Source organism: Perca flavescens, chromosome 12 (assembly GCF_004354835.1).
Source record: "Perca flavescens isolate YP-PL-M2 chromosome 12, PFLA_1.0, whole genome shotgun sequence".
NCBI classification, from domain to species: domain Eukaryota; kingdom Metazoa; phylum Chordata; class Actinopteri; order Perciformes; family Percidae; genus Perca; species Perca flavescens.
Window position 1 is genome coordinate 6836167 of NC_041342.1, and position 16306 is coordinate 6852472.

The window sequence follows — 16306 nt, forward strand, 5'->3', positions numbered from 1 at the left end:
TGCTTTTATATAGACCTTAGTGGTCCCCTAATACTGTATCGGAAGTCTCTTTCCTGAAATTCAGCCTTGGTGCAGAATTACAGCCACTAGAGCCAGTCCCACAATGAGTTTTGCTTAGGATGTAATTACAATATATTTGTCAAATGAATGGACAGGATGAAAACTAGACTAGCCAGAGCCATGTTGTAACCACCACTGCCCCAAATCCATTGTTCCTACACCACCCCTTCCCCCACCTTAGACATCGAGAGGAAACGGTGGCTATGATAGAGTAAAGACCACTGAAAATAATAGAAGTCAAACAAAAAGAGAGAGGGTAGGTGGGGTTGGTTACATAGTCAGATTTTATTGGACAGAACGGTCACCAGGGCTACAAACATGAAGAAGCAGACAGTGACGAGACAAACACCAGGGGGAGACCTCACCTCACTGCAAACACTCGCCCAGTGCCGCATGTCCCCAAAGTATCTTTTGAAACCAAAACAAAGTGACAAAGTAGATCTTGGTGCTTCGGAAACGGGACATTTGGGTCACAAACTGGCTTAACGGGATGATGTCAAGAGTGCTCCGCTATGCTTTAACTTTACTTACTGAATGCTGGTAAAACTAATAGTGGAAAAATAGCAAGGGAAAGAAACTCTCCAGATAGCACAAAAACAGCTTGGTCACTATCACTCCCTTCTCTTGACCAGCTACCCATAAGAGACTTGGAATCGAGACTTTCGATCCAAATGATCGTTCCCTCCCCAAAAAAAAAAAATCAAATATCAAATCGGTCCACAATACACAGACAATGCATCTCGATTTAAAGGGCAGACTCTACGGAGACAGCAGTTCGTACACAGGAACTACATCGGGATTCATTTAAACTACAACAGCTACAAATCATCTTACCAGGGATTACCGCTAGGACTTGTGGGACTTCTAACTGGAGAGTAGATGGTGGAATAATAACACTGAATAAACACAAGAGAGCACCCCTAAAAAGACACCAAAGGCGCCTCCAGACCTCTCCCCCTGGTCCACATCTGCATCACTCATCTTTTTCCTTTTCGGACACCAGTTGGTTTACAGGTTTACTCATCACTACGAGATACATATGATACAATGGTTCACATTTTGCATATATCTGTGCATTATATCATATTCACTTCTTTTTTTTTTTTTAACGATGTAAATTCAATCTCCAACACCTACTTAGGAAGGGGCGAAGGTTGTGGTGGGTGGGGGTGTATGAGAGAAGATATAAGGGATGGAAAGAGACAAAGTAGGAAGGGGACAGAAGAAAAAACAGGAAACATGGGAGGAAAGTGGTCAGTTCGCTGCCTGAAGGGGAGTTCGACTTCAGCAGCGCGTTTCGTAGATGCCCGAGCGGCCGATGTACCGCACCCATTTGATGACGTCGTGGTCACTGTAGTTGAGCTTGGACTCAAACACCTTCAAGTAGCGCACCTTCAGACCAGAGGGAGCAAAAGGAACCTGCGGAGACGAGAAGAGGAGGGTTGGGACGTGTTGGGGCATGCTGGGAGCTGTAGGCCACACAAGTCGCTGGTTCTTACAGTGGGTGTGAAAATCAAGCCAGCTCTGAGCAGGAAGTGTGTGTGTTTTTTGTTTTTTTTTAAAACAGTAAGCAAGTTGTGATTTGCATGACTGATACTGGGATCACATTTAATCCATAGTCCATTTGTTTGGTTGCCGACTAGGCTAAATGCAAAGCTGAGCAGCACTTTTGTACATAGAAATGTCTCCGATTTAAGCATGTAAAGCCCTATTGGGAAACATTGTATCAACTAACTTCAGTTTCAGATTTAACAAACTGTAAGTGCGACTGAGAGGAAGGCAGAGACGGTATAAACTATTAATGCGTTCTGACCTCAAAGTTCATAGAGATGGGAGGCCTGGCCCATTTCTTCTTATCGTTGGTTGGCAGCAGCTCGATCTCAGCACTGATCTGAGACTCCTTCATCCCAGCCATGCGTTTGATCCTACACAGCAACAAAGGAACCCCATTTTAAAACCTTTACAATAAATACGTTTACAAAACAGAATGGACCTTTTTCACAGTAGACATTTTGACTTGTCATAGTAGAAAAAGCCCGGCTGAAATTGATAATGGCTCAATTCCATCAAGTGTCCCAGTAAGCTATTTCAGTGAGTCAGCATGCACAGCACCAGGGCCTCTCCTAAGTGGAATGCAGCCATCAGAAATGCTTTTGAATACACCCGTGCTTTTCCTACTAGGACACGTCAACATGTCTGCCGTGAAAAAGGCCTATAGAGTCATGGGTGAGAGGTTAGAACAGCTGTTAATCATTGACTCGACACAGAGCATAAAGCAGCGAGTTTGGTTGCATGTCACGAATGTACGGGCAGAGCTACTACTCACTTCCAGACAATGGCGTTCTCACTGGCCTTGTACTTGGCTTTTCCCTTCATACAAATCACCTGCACGCCACTGGTGTTGAGGGGCGTCGGGATACGCACCTAAGAAGTTAATAATGAAGAGGAGCAAAACTTTTAAATCTTAAAAAAAAGCAGTTAAACTTCACACACGTCCTTTCAGAACGGTTCCAGAGTGTCTCGGATTACATTTTGGTCGCGTTTAAGCCGTGAGGAAAATTGACCAGTTTGTAAATCAGGAGCTGTGTGTGTGCTGCGAATGGCAGTTTGCATCTTATCAGCATCGTGAATTTGATAAGAGCTCACCTCGATCTTCTGGGCCAGCAGCGAGGGTTTAAAGTTGGACTTGATGACCACCTTAACCTCCAGTTTGGTGCGGCCAACCTCCCTGACCAGAGGAATAACTCGGAACGGCAGGATGATGTCTTTAGTGGTGCGATACCTGCAAGAAGGCGAAGGAGAACAGTGGTTTCATGTCACAAAATTATGTTTTTATAAACCATACACAACCATTTCACGGTTTCAGTGTTCATCCATGCCTTTCTTACAACTATTTATTAAACGATGGAATGGCCAATGTGGACACAAACTAGCGTACGTCCTATGCCTTTAATGTGGTTTGCATACGTTTCAATCATGCCCTGTGTGCCTGTGTACACATTTGGCTCTTGTCTGGACAGCCTACAGCTGAGTTGGTGGAGCGGGCGCCCATATATAGAGGTTAGCTCCTCGATGCAGCGGGCCAGGGTTCGACTCCGACCTGCGGCCCTTTGCTGCATGTCATTCCCCCTCTCTCTCTCCCCTTTCATTTCTTCAGCTGTCCTGTCAATAAAGGCCTAAAAATGCCCCAAAATAAATACGGTTCGTGAAAGATACGAATTTCATAAAATCCATTTTAAAAAACACAAAAATAAAATACATTAGGGCAAAAATCTTTTCATTTATTTTTCAGCTCCTACTACGGGAGCCCCGTTGTTACGTGTGCGTAACGTAGAGTTTTTCCTGCGTGTCCCTACGACGTGTAATGTTAGACAGCCAATCAGCAGAGTTATAAAAGATCTTAGTAGAAGCATGCTGCATGCTTATTGGCTCACTGACGCTTGAGTGAGACTCACTCCTTAGGTACTGAAGAGGCATTTTTCGATACTGGGGGGAGGCAATTGGGTCGGTGCCTAAAAAGTATTGAGCCAGTATCTTGCCCTAAACAAAAGCTTTCAAAAAAGATTTCAAAAACCCATCCACTGACCTCATGAGCTCATACTCTCCATCGGGGGGGATGAAGCTGATGCTACGCTCCGAGTCAAACTTACTGAGGCGCACACACTGGTGGAAAGTGCAGTCGTCGATGGCTATGGACTGCTTCCCACTGCTGGGAGAGGAACACACACACACACACACACACACACACACACACACACACACACACACACACACACACACACACACACACACACACACACACACACACACACACACACACACACACACACACACACACACACACACACACACACACACACACACCATTAGTTCACCTGTTTATCAGTATTAACTATATCTAATAAATACGATACCAATTCTCCAATGTAACTAACACTCTCCCTCAATTGCTGTCCATACAAAAAGCACACTTATGGCGTTTTTCCATAACATGGTATCTGCTCGACTCGACCGCGGTGTCCCGTCCTCCTTTTCCCATTGCAGATTTAGTACTGCCTCATGTGTGAGTGTGTGCCTCAGTAAGTATCTGGTCGTCATAGCGACGCCGCAGGAAACTGCCGTGACCTAACGCGACACACACACAGAACGTCGGAGGTGTGTTGTTTTTGACTCTCGACACGTGGCGGTTTGCCACAGCCAGAAGACAAATGTTTCAAAAGAAGCTGGAGGCAGCCCAAAAAAAAAAAAAAAAAAAAACTATTTCAAAATGTCGCTAGCAATGATGACGCAGTGATTGGTGACGATTCTCTCCGACCAATCAGTGGTCAGCAGGTTTTCACGTTACATTTTGGTATCGCCTCAGCTCGCTTGGAACCTCAACGGAGGGGATAAAAAAAAAGTACCTGTTGGCATGTACCAGGGAAAACCCAAAAAAGGCGAGTAGAGTCGAGCAGGTACCATGTCGTGGAAAAACGCCAATAGTGACACAACTGCTAGACTAGTATGAAGATAGAAAAACCCGGTGGAGGTTAATGACACTATTGTGCAATAAAACAAACAGTCCCTGTGAGATGTTAGGTGGTGTAATAAAAACTAACAAACCATTCCACAAAAGAAAGAAAACCACCGAGATGTACACAAGGCGCGTTTGATTTCTATTGAGTGCATGAGAGGATTCTAAACGTGCTAAAGGGCTTAGACAAGACAGGTGTGTGTGTGTGTGTGTGTGTTTATGTGTTGAAGTGACAGAAGGTGAGGACACTTGTCAGTACAGTACCTTCCTCCCCCTAAATCACTGAGGTACAGCACATAGAAAAGAAAGAGAGGGAAAGAAAGGAGAGATGCATCCAAAAGGAAAGAAAAAAAAAAATTATAAAGCCCATCTTGTTACAAACCGCAAGACAACACTCATAACAAAGACACGGGGCTAACAGACATGGTGGCCTCTTAAAGTTTGACTCAACAATGAATTTCCTTATTTTCAAGATGGAAATAATACAACAACAACAAAAAGCACCATTCTCAAAAGAAACTGAATTGCAAAATCTGTAAATATTTTTCAGCCTAGCTTATCAGAATACGCTTGATTTTCAGATATTCAAATTTGGTCTGCGTGTTGCGTCACTCACCTCTTCCCTGCGTCATCCGATGCTGCTCCCTTGCCCTGTTTGTCGATGACAATCTTGTCGTTCATGCCAAATTTGCATTCGGGCATTCCGCTCAGGTAGCTCTTCATAACTACTCGGCCGGACACGTGGGCGCTCAGGACCTGGCCTGGACAGGACAGGAGATAATGGGTCTTTGGGAGTCTAAAACTGGCCAGACTACAGTTCATATTTTCCTCCACTTGTTGTTTTGGTGACTCTAACTCTGCTGAAAACTCTTTAAACTCTGTTTAAAAAGTTAAAATCAAAGACCCAAATGTCAACAAAAACGGTAACAATGCTACCAAAAATCACTGGAATTGGTTTTCACTTTTAAGTCTTTTAGGAGTAGTGTTTTTAAGCACAAAAGTAAAAAAAAAAAAAAAAAAAGGGCCTGTATTTTGAATACTTCGTAACTGAGAAGCACTTCATTTTCTCCATTTGTAGCTGAAACTGTGAACCCCATCTGCTGAGGAAGACCGTGAGATATGATCGAAAGCATCATAACAGCTACTAAATGGACCTTGTAGTTAGATTGTCTTTCAACTACGATGATGCACAGACACTCTCCAGGTCTGCTTCTGACAAATATGTTGAGAAAAAAAAAAAATATTAAAAAAGGAGTATATGAGATATATATATATATATATATATATATATATATATATAAAATGTTAATATGAACAAAGAGTAGTTCGCCATTTAAGAGTTTTGGGTTTCATGTCTTTGGCTAATTGTTGATGTCAATAAATCATTCATGTGAGCATTCCCCACTCCGATTGGCGAGGCCACGTAAACAGACCTTGCGGGGACATGAGCAGGTTGACACTCTCCAGTACGTCGAGGAACAGCTCATTGCGGCGATACTTGATGCCTTCGCGACGCCAGCCGATCTGCCCCGTCACCTGGCTGGTGATCTGAGACTGCTCCTCTTTTGTCTGGGAGACACACAGAGAGGAACTGTATCACTACTAACAAAAAGGAGGCGGCTGACAGCCCTGACAGCCCGACAATGAAAGAAATGGCATAAAAGGAAAGAAGGCGATGAAAAGGGATCACCAACACCAACAAATGTAACATGGCTCATAGGCCTATATGGATAAAATGACTTTTTTTTCCTGAGCTAGAATCTCAGTAGGTTGTTTATTACCTGGTGCTGAATTATGAAGTGTCCAAGATGGCAGTTGTGGGGAACAAGGAGAGACAAAACAGAGAAGGGTTAGGGGTTAACTTTTTCACCAGTTCAGTTGAGATGATGGGCAGTTAAATACTATAATGTTTTGTGTCCACAGTGTTATTTCCATCAATACACTGGTGTCACTCTAACTCACTGGCAGTGTGGTTACCATTACATCACACTGTCCGATAACGCTTGATATCACTGACACCACTCCAATAAAAAAAAAAAATGTTTTTATCCACCTAATCCAGATCAAGCAAATTGGCTCATCACATAAATTCACTGATGATTCTTCAGGTGCTTAGTGATACTGCGATGTGTTTCTAATGTTTACTCTGCCCTCGCCAATACAAATGAGGAACATAAATCTCAGCGTGATGCAATTCAATGGTGCCACAGCACCACAAACTACAGTTTCTAAAATCACCGCAACGTTGGATATTAACTTCTCTAAAACGGTTTCAACATAAACTGAACATTACAACCTTGTGATGTTAAGTGTAGCTAACAAAAACTTTGGCAACTTTGTGTATATCCTTGTTCTCGCGACACAATTAAATTACATTTGGGACTAAAGGCTTCTTGCTGACCTGTCCCTTGATGCCCTGCTGGGTGATGAAGGTCTTCAGAGCTCCGGTCTCGGAGTTCTGGGGGTATCCAAAGTCCAGAATCTCTGTATGAGCACAAACAGATAACCGTCGATGCGAGATAAGATGGGTAGGAGAAAAAACTAGGACACGTAGCGATGAAAACAACCAGGGTTGAGTGAGTGAGACATTATATTTATAGAATGTTTACTGGGAGGACAAACACACACACAAAAAAACATCACTATTAATATCTACTAGACATGGTCCGATACCATTTTTTTTTGCTTCCCGATACCTGAACTTGGATATCGGCCGATACAGAGTACTGATCAGATACCAGTGTGTCATATATTTTAACATCTGTATACTACTATCCCTGTATGGATGGGATATGATTTCTATCTTTGTTGTACGACCTGGCTCAGGTTCAACTTTTTGTGAAACATTTAATGCCATAGAACTTCTTTTAATTATCCATTTTGACAGTCAGTCCTAACAGAAAAAAGAACATAAACTACTTTAAAGTAGATTTTCTTTCGGGCTAAAATTACATGGCATCAGATCAGTGCATATACTACAGTATTTTCCGAAACGAGCATTTTAAGGCAGTATCGGAGGCCTTTCAGATACAGTTATCGGAATCGGAACATCTTTAAGATCTACTACATACGACAAGTCCATTCCTCAGATTTATCTCAGATTTTGGATGCCACTGATTTCACACACAAACGTCCCAATTAGCGCCTCCTACCGTCCAGCAGCTCGTAGATGAGCACAAAGTTGTTCTTGATGTTCTCCTCGCTGATCTTGCCAAAGTAGGCCGTCATGACATCGCACATCTTGTAAAGGAACTCGAACACCATGGCGGCGTTGACATTCTGCTTGGTGACGGCCGCCAACCAGATGTTGGAGCGCTTCACATGGAAGAAGCTGGTTCGGGCAATGTTGGTCACCGGGGATCGAACCTGCTGCCGGGCGTGAATCACGTTCACGCGGAACGCATCCACCGCGTTGCGCCTGAGGTGGGGAGGGAGGATGAGAGAAATGGAGGAGACAAAAATAAATAAATAAATAAAAAAGGCAAGAGAGACATTTGAGTTTGGATTTGGAGAGAATTGTTTTAGACTTTTACACAAACAGCGAGACCGTTAACACTATCCCACCCTGTGACATCATGTGAAAAATATTGCCTAGTTTGATATCCTGTTCTGCAATGGACTCAAAATAAGCAACCCCCTCCAGACATCAACGTCATATCCACCCATTTCGTATGGATAAGCAATAATCAAAACATATTCCAACCAACTGGAAAAGGACCCGTTGAGTTGGTGCATTTAGACAGAGAAAAGGAGCATTGTTTTGTGTAAATGGTGATAATTACTATGGGGGGAGAGGGTAGGCTCGGAGAGTTTAGGCTGACACCCAGGCAACAGCATCATAATTATCTGGACTCCATGGGAACACAAAGAGGTTTTAACCATGTATTGTCCAAATCAGATCTTAACTTGGACTTTTTCTGTATTTTAAAAAGTAAAAAAAAAAAAAACAGGTTACATTTGAATTCAGTTCTACTGATAAAAACGATGAAATGTCTGTGACGTTATGTCGTTTGTCTTAAATGTGTATACCTTAGTGCCATGATGCTTTGGGAAAACGCAGCTCTGATTTATATGGATTTAGAAATAACAGGGGCTTAGTGCAGAGGATGCAGCACGTCCTGACAGGAATACCAAATCCTACTGAGAACTTCTGGAGGTCTAAAATCGCACAAACTGTCGACCTTACTGATATTAAAGACAACTATTATCTAATCTAAAAATGTAATAACATTAATTTTTAGAAGAACCAAGCCCGCAGGTTAACAATTTAACCACTCCCATTTTTGAATGCTACAATGAAGAACAAATGGACTAGAGACATACAGGTGGAAGCCTTCTTGGTTGATGTTACATACGTTTAAAAGATACAGCTTACACTATGTCCGCAAAGCATCTAAACGTCAACATCTGCGTTCGCAAGTTCAGGCATTCAATGTGGAGACTTCCGAGTGAAGACAAAAGGTACAATATGTCGGTCTACGAGACTGCCACGATATCGGACTTGTCCATGAGACTGCTTCCATATCACAACTAACAAGTATCAACACCTTATCAGCGCAGGAAGGATGAGAGGAGTAAATTAACTATCATTTCCCATGCTCAGACTACATGCTTAGGAAGTGCTAAAGCTGTTTATGAGCAGTACAGTACAGTATTGAAGGGCTCTGGTAGAGGCTACATTTGGTGGCTTTGATTGGACTGGCTGTTGTATCTTAGTATCTGGTGCTTATTTATCACCGTAATGTCATGACAGGTGACTCATGCTTAGAGGAAGTTCCAGAAGTTGACTGTGGAATCAATGGGCATGCAGTTAGGGGATTTCAAGGGTGGGGATGGGGTCATTGATCGGTGCGGTGGTGGTGGGGCGGTCATGCTTGATAGGTTGGAGCATCTCTTACCTATTCCTACAGGGGCCAAGATGAACAGATGGAGGAAAATGGTGATACAGAGCATAGAGAGGAAAAATAGGATGTAAAAGAAGAGGAGAGAGACAAAAATGCACAAGAGACATTTTCGTGCATCATGTACACAGACAGAGTGAGTAACATGGTGTTAATTACGCCGCCATCATTGTAACAGCATTGTAAGTCAGCAGCACTATATTGCTCTTTAATCTGTGTGTGTTATGACAGCATGGCAAGAGCATATTGATTGTATCACTCCATAACAGCTTCATTATTTCAAGTGGATCTATTCCTATCCCAGCTACAGTATAACTAAAAGCTCTGTTGCAATATAAAAACAATTGGGATCACAGATGTCAATACAACATTACAGCTCACCCACTGCATCAACATAATAAGTCGGGTTTATCCTGCGCTGTTGCAGCAACGGGGAGGTTCACCAACAGCAACTGATGCTGGGTGGCCACAGTGGAGATGTGCAGACAAAACTAAAGGGATTTTCTGGTTTATACTGTTCATACTATGAAATCAATATATGCCGTCTTAAAGAAAACAGTTTTTTTTCTCTTTTTACACCTTTTAGCAAAATTACCTGTGGTTTAGGAGGGAGTGAATTCAATTTTGGTTTCCTTTTAGTACAGTGGGGGAAATAAGTATTTGACCCCTTGCTGATTTTGCAGGTTTGCCCACTTACAAAGAATGCAAAAATCTACAATTTTAATCATATGTACATTCTAACAGTGAAAGACAGAATCCCAAAGAAAATTCCAGAAAATCACATCATATGAATTTATTAAAATTGATCACCATCTGATGAGGAAAAACAAGTATTTGACCCCCTGGACAAACAGCATGTTAATATTTTGTAGAAAAGCCATTATTGGCCAGCACAGATGTCAAACGTTTTTTATAGTTGGTGACAAGGTTTGTGCACATTTCGGCAGGGATGTTGGCCCACCCTCCTGCAGACAGCCTCCAAATCATTCAGGTTCCGAGGTTGTCGCCTGGCAACTCGAATTTTAAGCTCCCTCCAAAGATTTTCAATCGATTCAGGTCTGGAGACTGGCTAGGCCACTCCAGAACCTTGATGTGCTTCTTCTTCAGCCACTCTTTTGTTGCTTTGGCGGTGTGCTTAGGGTCGTTGTCGTGCTGAAACACCCATCCTCGACCCATCTTCAGCTCTCTCACTGAGGGAAGGAGATGTCGGTCCAGAATTCCACGATACATGGCCCGTCCATCCTCCCCTCAATACGATGGAGTTGTCCCGTCCCCTTGGCTGAAAAGCACCCCAAAGCATGATGTTGCCACCACCATGCTTGACGGTGGGGATGGTGTTCTTTGGGTTGTACTCGGTGTTCTTTGCCCTCCAAACACGACGAGTTGAGTTGAGGCCAAAAGTTCTATTTTGGTCTCATCTGACCACATCACCTTCTTCCAGGCCTCTTCTGAGTCGTCCAGGTGGTGAATGGCGAACTTCATGCGGGCCTGTACATGTTTCTTCTTGAGCAGGGGGACCTTGCGTGCGCTGCAGGATTTCAATCCATGACGGCGTAGTGTGTTACCAACCGTTTCTTTTGTAACTGTGGTCCCAGCTGCCTTCAGTTGATTCATCAGTTCCCCCTTGTGGTTTTGGGATGATTCCTCACCGTTCGCATGATCAGGGACACCCCACGAGGCAAGATCTTGTGTGGAGGCCCAGACCGAGGGAGGTTGGCGGTGGTGTGGTGCTTCTTCCATTTCCTGATAACTGCACCGACAGTTGATCTTTTCTCTCAAGTTGCTTTCCGATTCTCTTGTAGCCCATCCCAGCCTTGTGCAGATCAACAATCTTGTCCCTGATGTCCGTAGAAAGCTCTTTGGTCTTGCCCATGGTGGTGATGTTGGATGCTGGTTGTTTGGGTGTTGACAGGTGTCTTTTATACAGGTAACGAGGTGAGGCAGGTGTATTTGATGTAGATAATTGGTTCGGATTGGGGCTGTGTCTTAAAGAAAGACTAACTGGCTTGTAGGAGCCAGAATACTTGCTGTTTGTCCAGGGGGTCAAATACTTGTTTTTCCTCATCAGATGGTTATCAATTTTAATAAATTCATATGATGTGATTTTCTGGAATTTTCTTTGGGATTCTGTCTTTCACTGTTAGAATGTACATATGATTACAATTGTAGATTTTTGCATTCTTTGTAAGTGGGCAAACCTGCAAAATCAGCAAGGGGTCAAATACTTATTTCCCCCACTGTACGTATTCATTGCTATTCTGCAGTACGCAATGTGCTGCGTTTGCGGAGGCAGAGGCGAGCAGCTGTACATTATTTGTGCTACTGGCAGTAGCCTACTTCTAGACAAAGTAAAAAGCAAAAATGAAGCAACCACAATAACATTACTGACTGCTGCCTGGAAGGAAACCGGACAAAAGACAAAAGGGATCCTCGCACACATAGGTCATTCTGTCCCAAACCTTGCATTCATCTCATTTAAACAAGACTATTTAATGCCGTCTCAGGCTGCTGATGCAACGCTTTACACCGAACAGCTCCGAAATGCCTTTATCCACTGTCTCCTCTGTGCCAAGGACCCTACACCTACAGCAAAAACTGAAAAAATATATATATAAAAATAAATAAAAAGAGATTAAATGTTTTAAAATGCCTTAAGGGTCTACACCAAAAATGACCCACTGACGCAGCACTGCTGCTGTGTACCCAAATAATTGATACTAGGAAATCAATGTCTACCCTTGTACCCTCACTGTACCTTGCTAACCCTCACTGCGTAAATCTACAAGGCACTGAACTGGTGTGGTCTTTGTAGAGTAGTTATTACCACAGTGATATTATTTTTTTGAAATAATAAAATATATGCACTGTGCATCACCATGTGGTGTATTACAATACACAAGAATCAAAGACATGATAATCGTAATCAAATGGGGAGATCAGTGAAGATTCACACCTCTAATTTGTGTCACGTTGTATATGGTCGCATCAAGGGTTAAGTGCCCGAAACAAACTCCCCACTTTGTGGGACAATAAAGTTAATCATCAATCTTGATGTTGCTGGTTTACACAAAACAGAAAGTGATAATTGGGTGTAAACATGGAGACATGATATATCCATTACAGGTGAATCGCATCAACATGTCACAAACAAGCGAGCAAATAAGGAAGAGGAAAGAAAGAAAGACAGACTGTATGCAAGTCAGATCTTAGCATATTATTACTTAGTGTTTAATTCTCATGTCCACACAGTTGAGTCCACTGATATGTGGATCTATGTGGCTGTAGCCTTTCCGCTGACACATGTGAAATACCAAACCTTGACCCACACTGTTTACAGTGTTGATAGTCTACACTGGATAGAACGTGGCCGTGTTTTTAGTCCTCCATCTTAGGCTGCGGAAACTATTTCCTTTTCACGAACACTAGATCTTCAGCATCTTCGTAAAGGCTCATGTCTGTTCAGTTGTTAGTTTTAGGTCTCTTTTTACTTCCACATTTAAAGTGAGCCACTAACTATATATTTTTTCAGACATTTTAACATGTTTTTTTTTTTTTATACCCTTGTGTTGTCTTCATGTCAACCTTGAACAACGTTTTTGACGCCTTATGTTTGTTTTTGCTTTTTCCAACGTTTTAAATTGTAAAATTTTTCTTCTACACATTTTCAGCGCTTATTTCTACATCTCATATTTTATGATAAAAAAGAAAAATTGAAAACCGGTCAATCTGACCCAAAGTCAACACAAGGGTTAAACCAGGCAATTATGTATTCCCCATCCCTCCATGCCAAACCAAAGAAAATTATTTTCTTTACTGAGAGAAAAAAAAAAGGTTTTCACTATCAGCTGTCATTATCTAATTTCCATATGGTACAAATAAATAACGTGTGTCTTGTATCAACACTGAGGTCATTTGGAAGAGCTTTTCAGCTGCACTTAATCTGCGGTTTAATAAGCACAAGTGAACCAAATGTTTACCTCATACAACATAAAAAATATTGGACATTATTTTTTTTCCCTAATTGTGCATAATAGTGTTTTTTTTTTTAGATAGTGCCTTGTGTTTTTATCATTCATTTATAAGGATTCTATTATTTATTCTAAATTTACCAAATTGTGTTTGTTTAAGGGTTAACATTATCCTAAATGTAATCCTGGTTTAGCTACTCTTTAAACACATTTTAGAGGAGATAAAAAAAAGACAAATATAACTATTTAGCTAGGCAGAGGGACATAATCCGCTCTCATCCATTCGGAATCAATCCCAACCTGTCCAACCCTGCTGGATCATGCCTGTCTCACTGAAATTAAGTCCCCAAAAATGTAGTAATGTTACAGCAGCTTTGCTCCACTGATACGTACCCAATGTCATCTCGGTAGACCCTGGAGATGAGGACCTCCCCCTTGTGGTTGTAGATGAACAATCCTCCGATCATTGTGGCTGCTTCTCAGTCCCAACTGTCCATGGCGAAACCAAACCCCGCCTGAGAAGAGCCAGAGACTGCAGAAAGGAAACAGGGAAAGGAAGAAAATGGGTGATAGAGAAGTGAGAGCAGTGAAAAATGAGGGAGTGACCAACAGTACAGGGAAACACTTGTCCCTCACATCCGCTTTCTCCGTGTGTGACACACACACACACACACAGACACACAGACACACACACACACACCTCTATTGCCAATTGAATATACCCTGCAGCTGCTCCACTGTGTTGGCTCATTTGTTACGTGCATGTGCATATACACACACACGTCAAAAATCACTCCAATGAAGGCTGAAGAGACTCCACTACCACCACCCACACACCACAGTCAAATCCTTGTTTCCTTCCAAAGTAAGATTAACAGCAGATTAGCGGCCACCAGTTTGAAGCAGGATGTCACCAAGTAGCCAGCTACAAATCTGTTGCTCTTACTGGGTTGCATTTGACTACCAAGAGCAGTCTGGATCTGGTAGACTGAACATGAAATCCGAAATTAAGATGAAACCCTAAAGACAGCATAATCCACGTAGAGGCAGTGCAGTTGTGAGCGTTGCTTGCGGCTTAGACCAACTCATCATAGCAGTTTGTGCTTATTTAAGAATGAAGCTTCTGGAAACCAGGGGATGAAGGACACGCTTGTAATTCCTTGAAGACAGGGGCCAGACAACATGAACACACGGTAACCAGAGGACGTATACAACACAATCATATGCCCAAGATCAGTAAAATAATTTCCCCATATGGACATTGCCGGGTCGTGACCGAGGCACAAGACCTGAGCGGGCTCAATCGCCGTTTTATTGGCCGAAGTTAAGATGTCTGCTCACTCGGGCCATTTCCTATCGTTCATACATTTTTCATATTTTCTCATTTGTTCCTTGACGAGCGAGGGAAATGTTGGCTCGACACGCTTCATTTGAAGCGTTCTTAAGTGGCTACGAGATTGATGAAGGCTTGACCTTCAGCTAAGATCGAAGTGATGGAGAATAGACCGAGTGAGAGGTAGCTAGCTAATTTATCTCACGATAGCAGGCTAGCTGGCAGTGATGTTCAGCAAACCAGCGTCGAGCTGTGCGGAATGCTAAATGGACTTCCGGTGAAAAGAAAATCAGACAGCTTGACGACCATTTAACATGCAACACTATTCATTATCGAAAACTTACAACTTAACAATTTGAAATTATAGTACCGACTGCCCCCAGAACATAAAATATTTAATAAATTCCATGCTGTATGCTTTGGCGAAAACAGCCTATATTCCGTTATACTATTTGCCGCTGCTAGCTTGACGTTAGCTAACGGAGCGGCAGCTAACACTGCTAATGCTAGCATCGCCCCCGAGTGTGTAACGTTAACAGTTTTACCGGCTTTGTTAAACGCTTACCGGGCTACAGTTGATCATTTTGACGAGAAACGTGTCACCGCCTCGACTTAAGATGAACCTACCCTAGTTCTCTCACGGACGCCACCAATCGTTCGCTCCCCGTTTGGCCTCGGATAGCTTATGCCAGGATCCAGTAGGTTCCCAGTTCACACACCCGCTAATTCCGCTCCTTCCTCCTAGTCCTCCGATAGCTGTCAGCTGACCCGCCGTCCTTACGCACAGCCGTTCCGTTGTGACAGGAAAAGGCGCGGCTGGAGCGATGTGTAAACCGCACCCAGGCCTTGTTGTGATAAGCTACAAAGGCTACTGTCCTTGGTTAGTGGTATTTCATTAATAGTTATGTTTATGATAACTATACAGCAAAAAAATTGACTTGGGACCATGCTGGCATGTATCCAACTTGCTTAATTAAATGTTGTTAAATAACACAGTTGTATTTCTTCCTAGCTCCAGAGGCGGATAGTTGCTCTCCCATCTTAAGTGAATAGGATAAAAAAAATAAACTGAATTCCCTGTGTATGTTTGTCCTTCAAAATAATGGCTGTGTGGGTGGTGTTGTTTTAATTTTTCTTGCAGAGTCCATCTAATCCAGCTCTACTTTTTCCCCCCAAGTTGAATCAAATTACCTCTCTACAGGAGTTCTCCCCTAACAGGAAACATTTTGTATCAGGTCATTCAGTTCTAAAGCAAATCTAAATGTACACAGGCTGATCTTTTACAAATACCCACAGCCTGCACACACATCTGTGCACCAGATTGCCTAACCTTCACATTCCTGATCTTGGACAGTCTGGAATCCACCGCCTTTAAAAAGGCAAACATGACCCCAGGTACCATAAAAAAGAAATTTTAAAAAACTAGATTGCAAATTAAACCTTCACAAACATATGCACGCACACACACACAAAACAACATAATACAACGCAGCAAAGTTAAGTCATAAAACTATATTTATAAATAAAAAGA

At 42.5% G+C, this 16306-nt stretch overlaps 1 protein-coding gene across 5 annotated transcripts; it reads right to left on the bottom strand.

The window, feature by feature from the left end:
• Positions 1–321: 321 nt before the first annotated feature.
• LOC114565130 (AP-2 complex subunit mu-A) lies at positions 322–15808 on the bottom strand. 5 transcript variants are annotated; one of them, XM_028593007.1, is made up of 13 exons: positions 15495–15808; positions 13836–13974; positions 7726–7991; positions 6975–7057; positions 6355–6360; positions 6007–6142; positions 5190–5334; positions 4838–4855; positions 3647–3769; positions 2707–2842; positions 2387–2484; positions 1874–1985; positions 322–1479 (listed from the first exon to the last, which is right to left on the bottom strand). In XM_028593007.1, exons 2-13 carry the CDS (start codon positions 13907–13909, stop codon positions 1345–1347), a joined length of 1332 nt encoding a protein of 443 aa, XP_028448808.1. In that variant the 5' UTR covers positions 13910–13974; positions 15495–15808; the 3' UTR covers positions 322–1344. The 5 variants fall into 5 exon arrangements, with proteins under 5 accessions (XP_028448808.1, XP_028448809.1, XP_028448806.1 ...); XM_028593008.1 differs by having other exon boundaries at positions 3647–3766; positions 15403–15807; XM_028593005.1 differs by having other exon boundaries at positions 15403–15807.
• Positions 15809–16306: the final 498 nt, after the last annotated feature.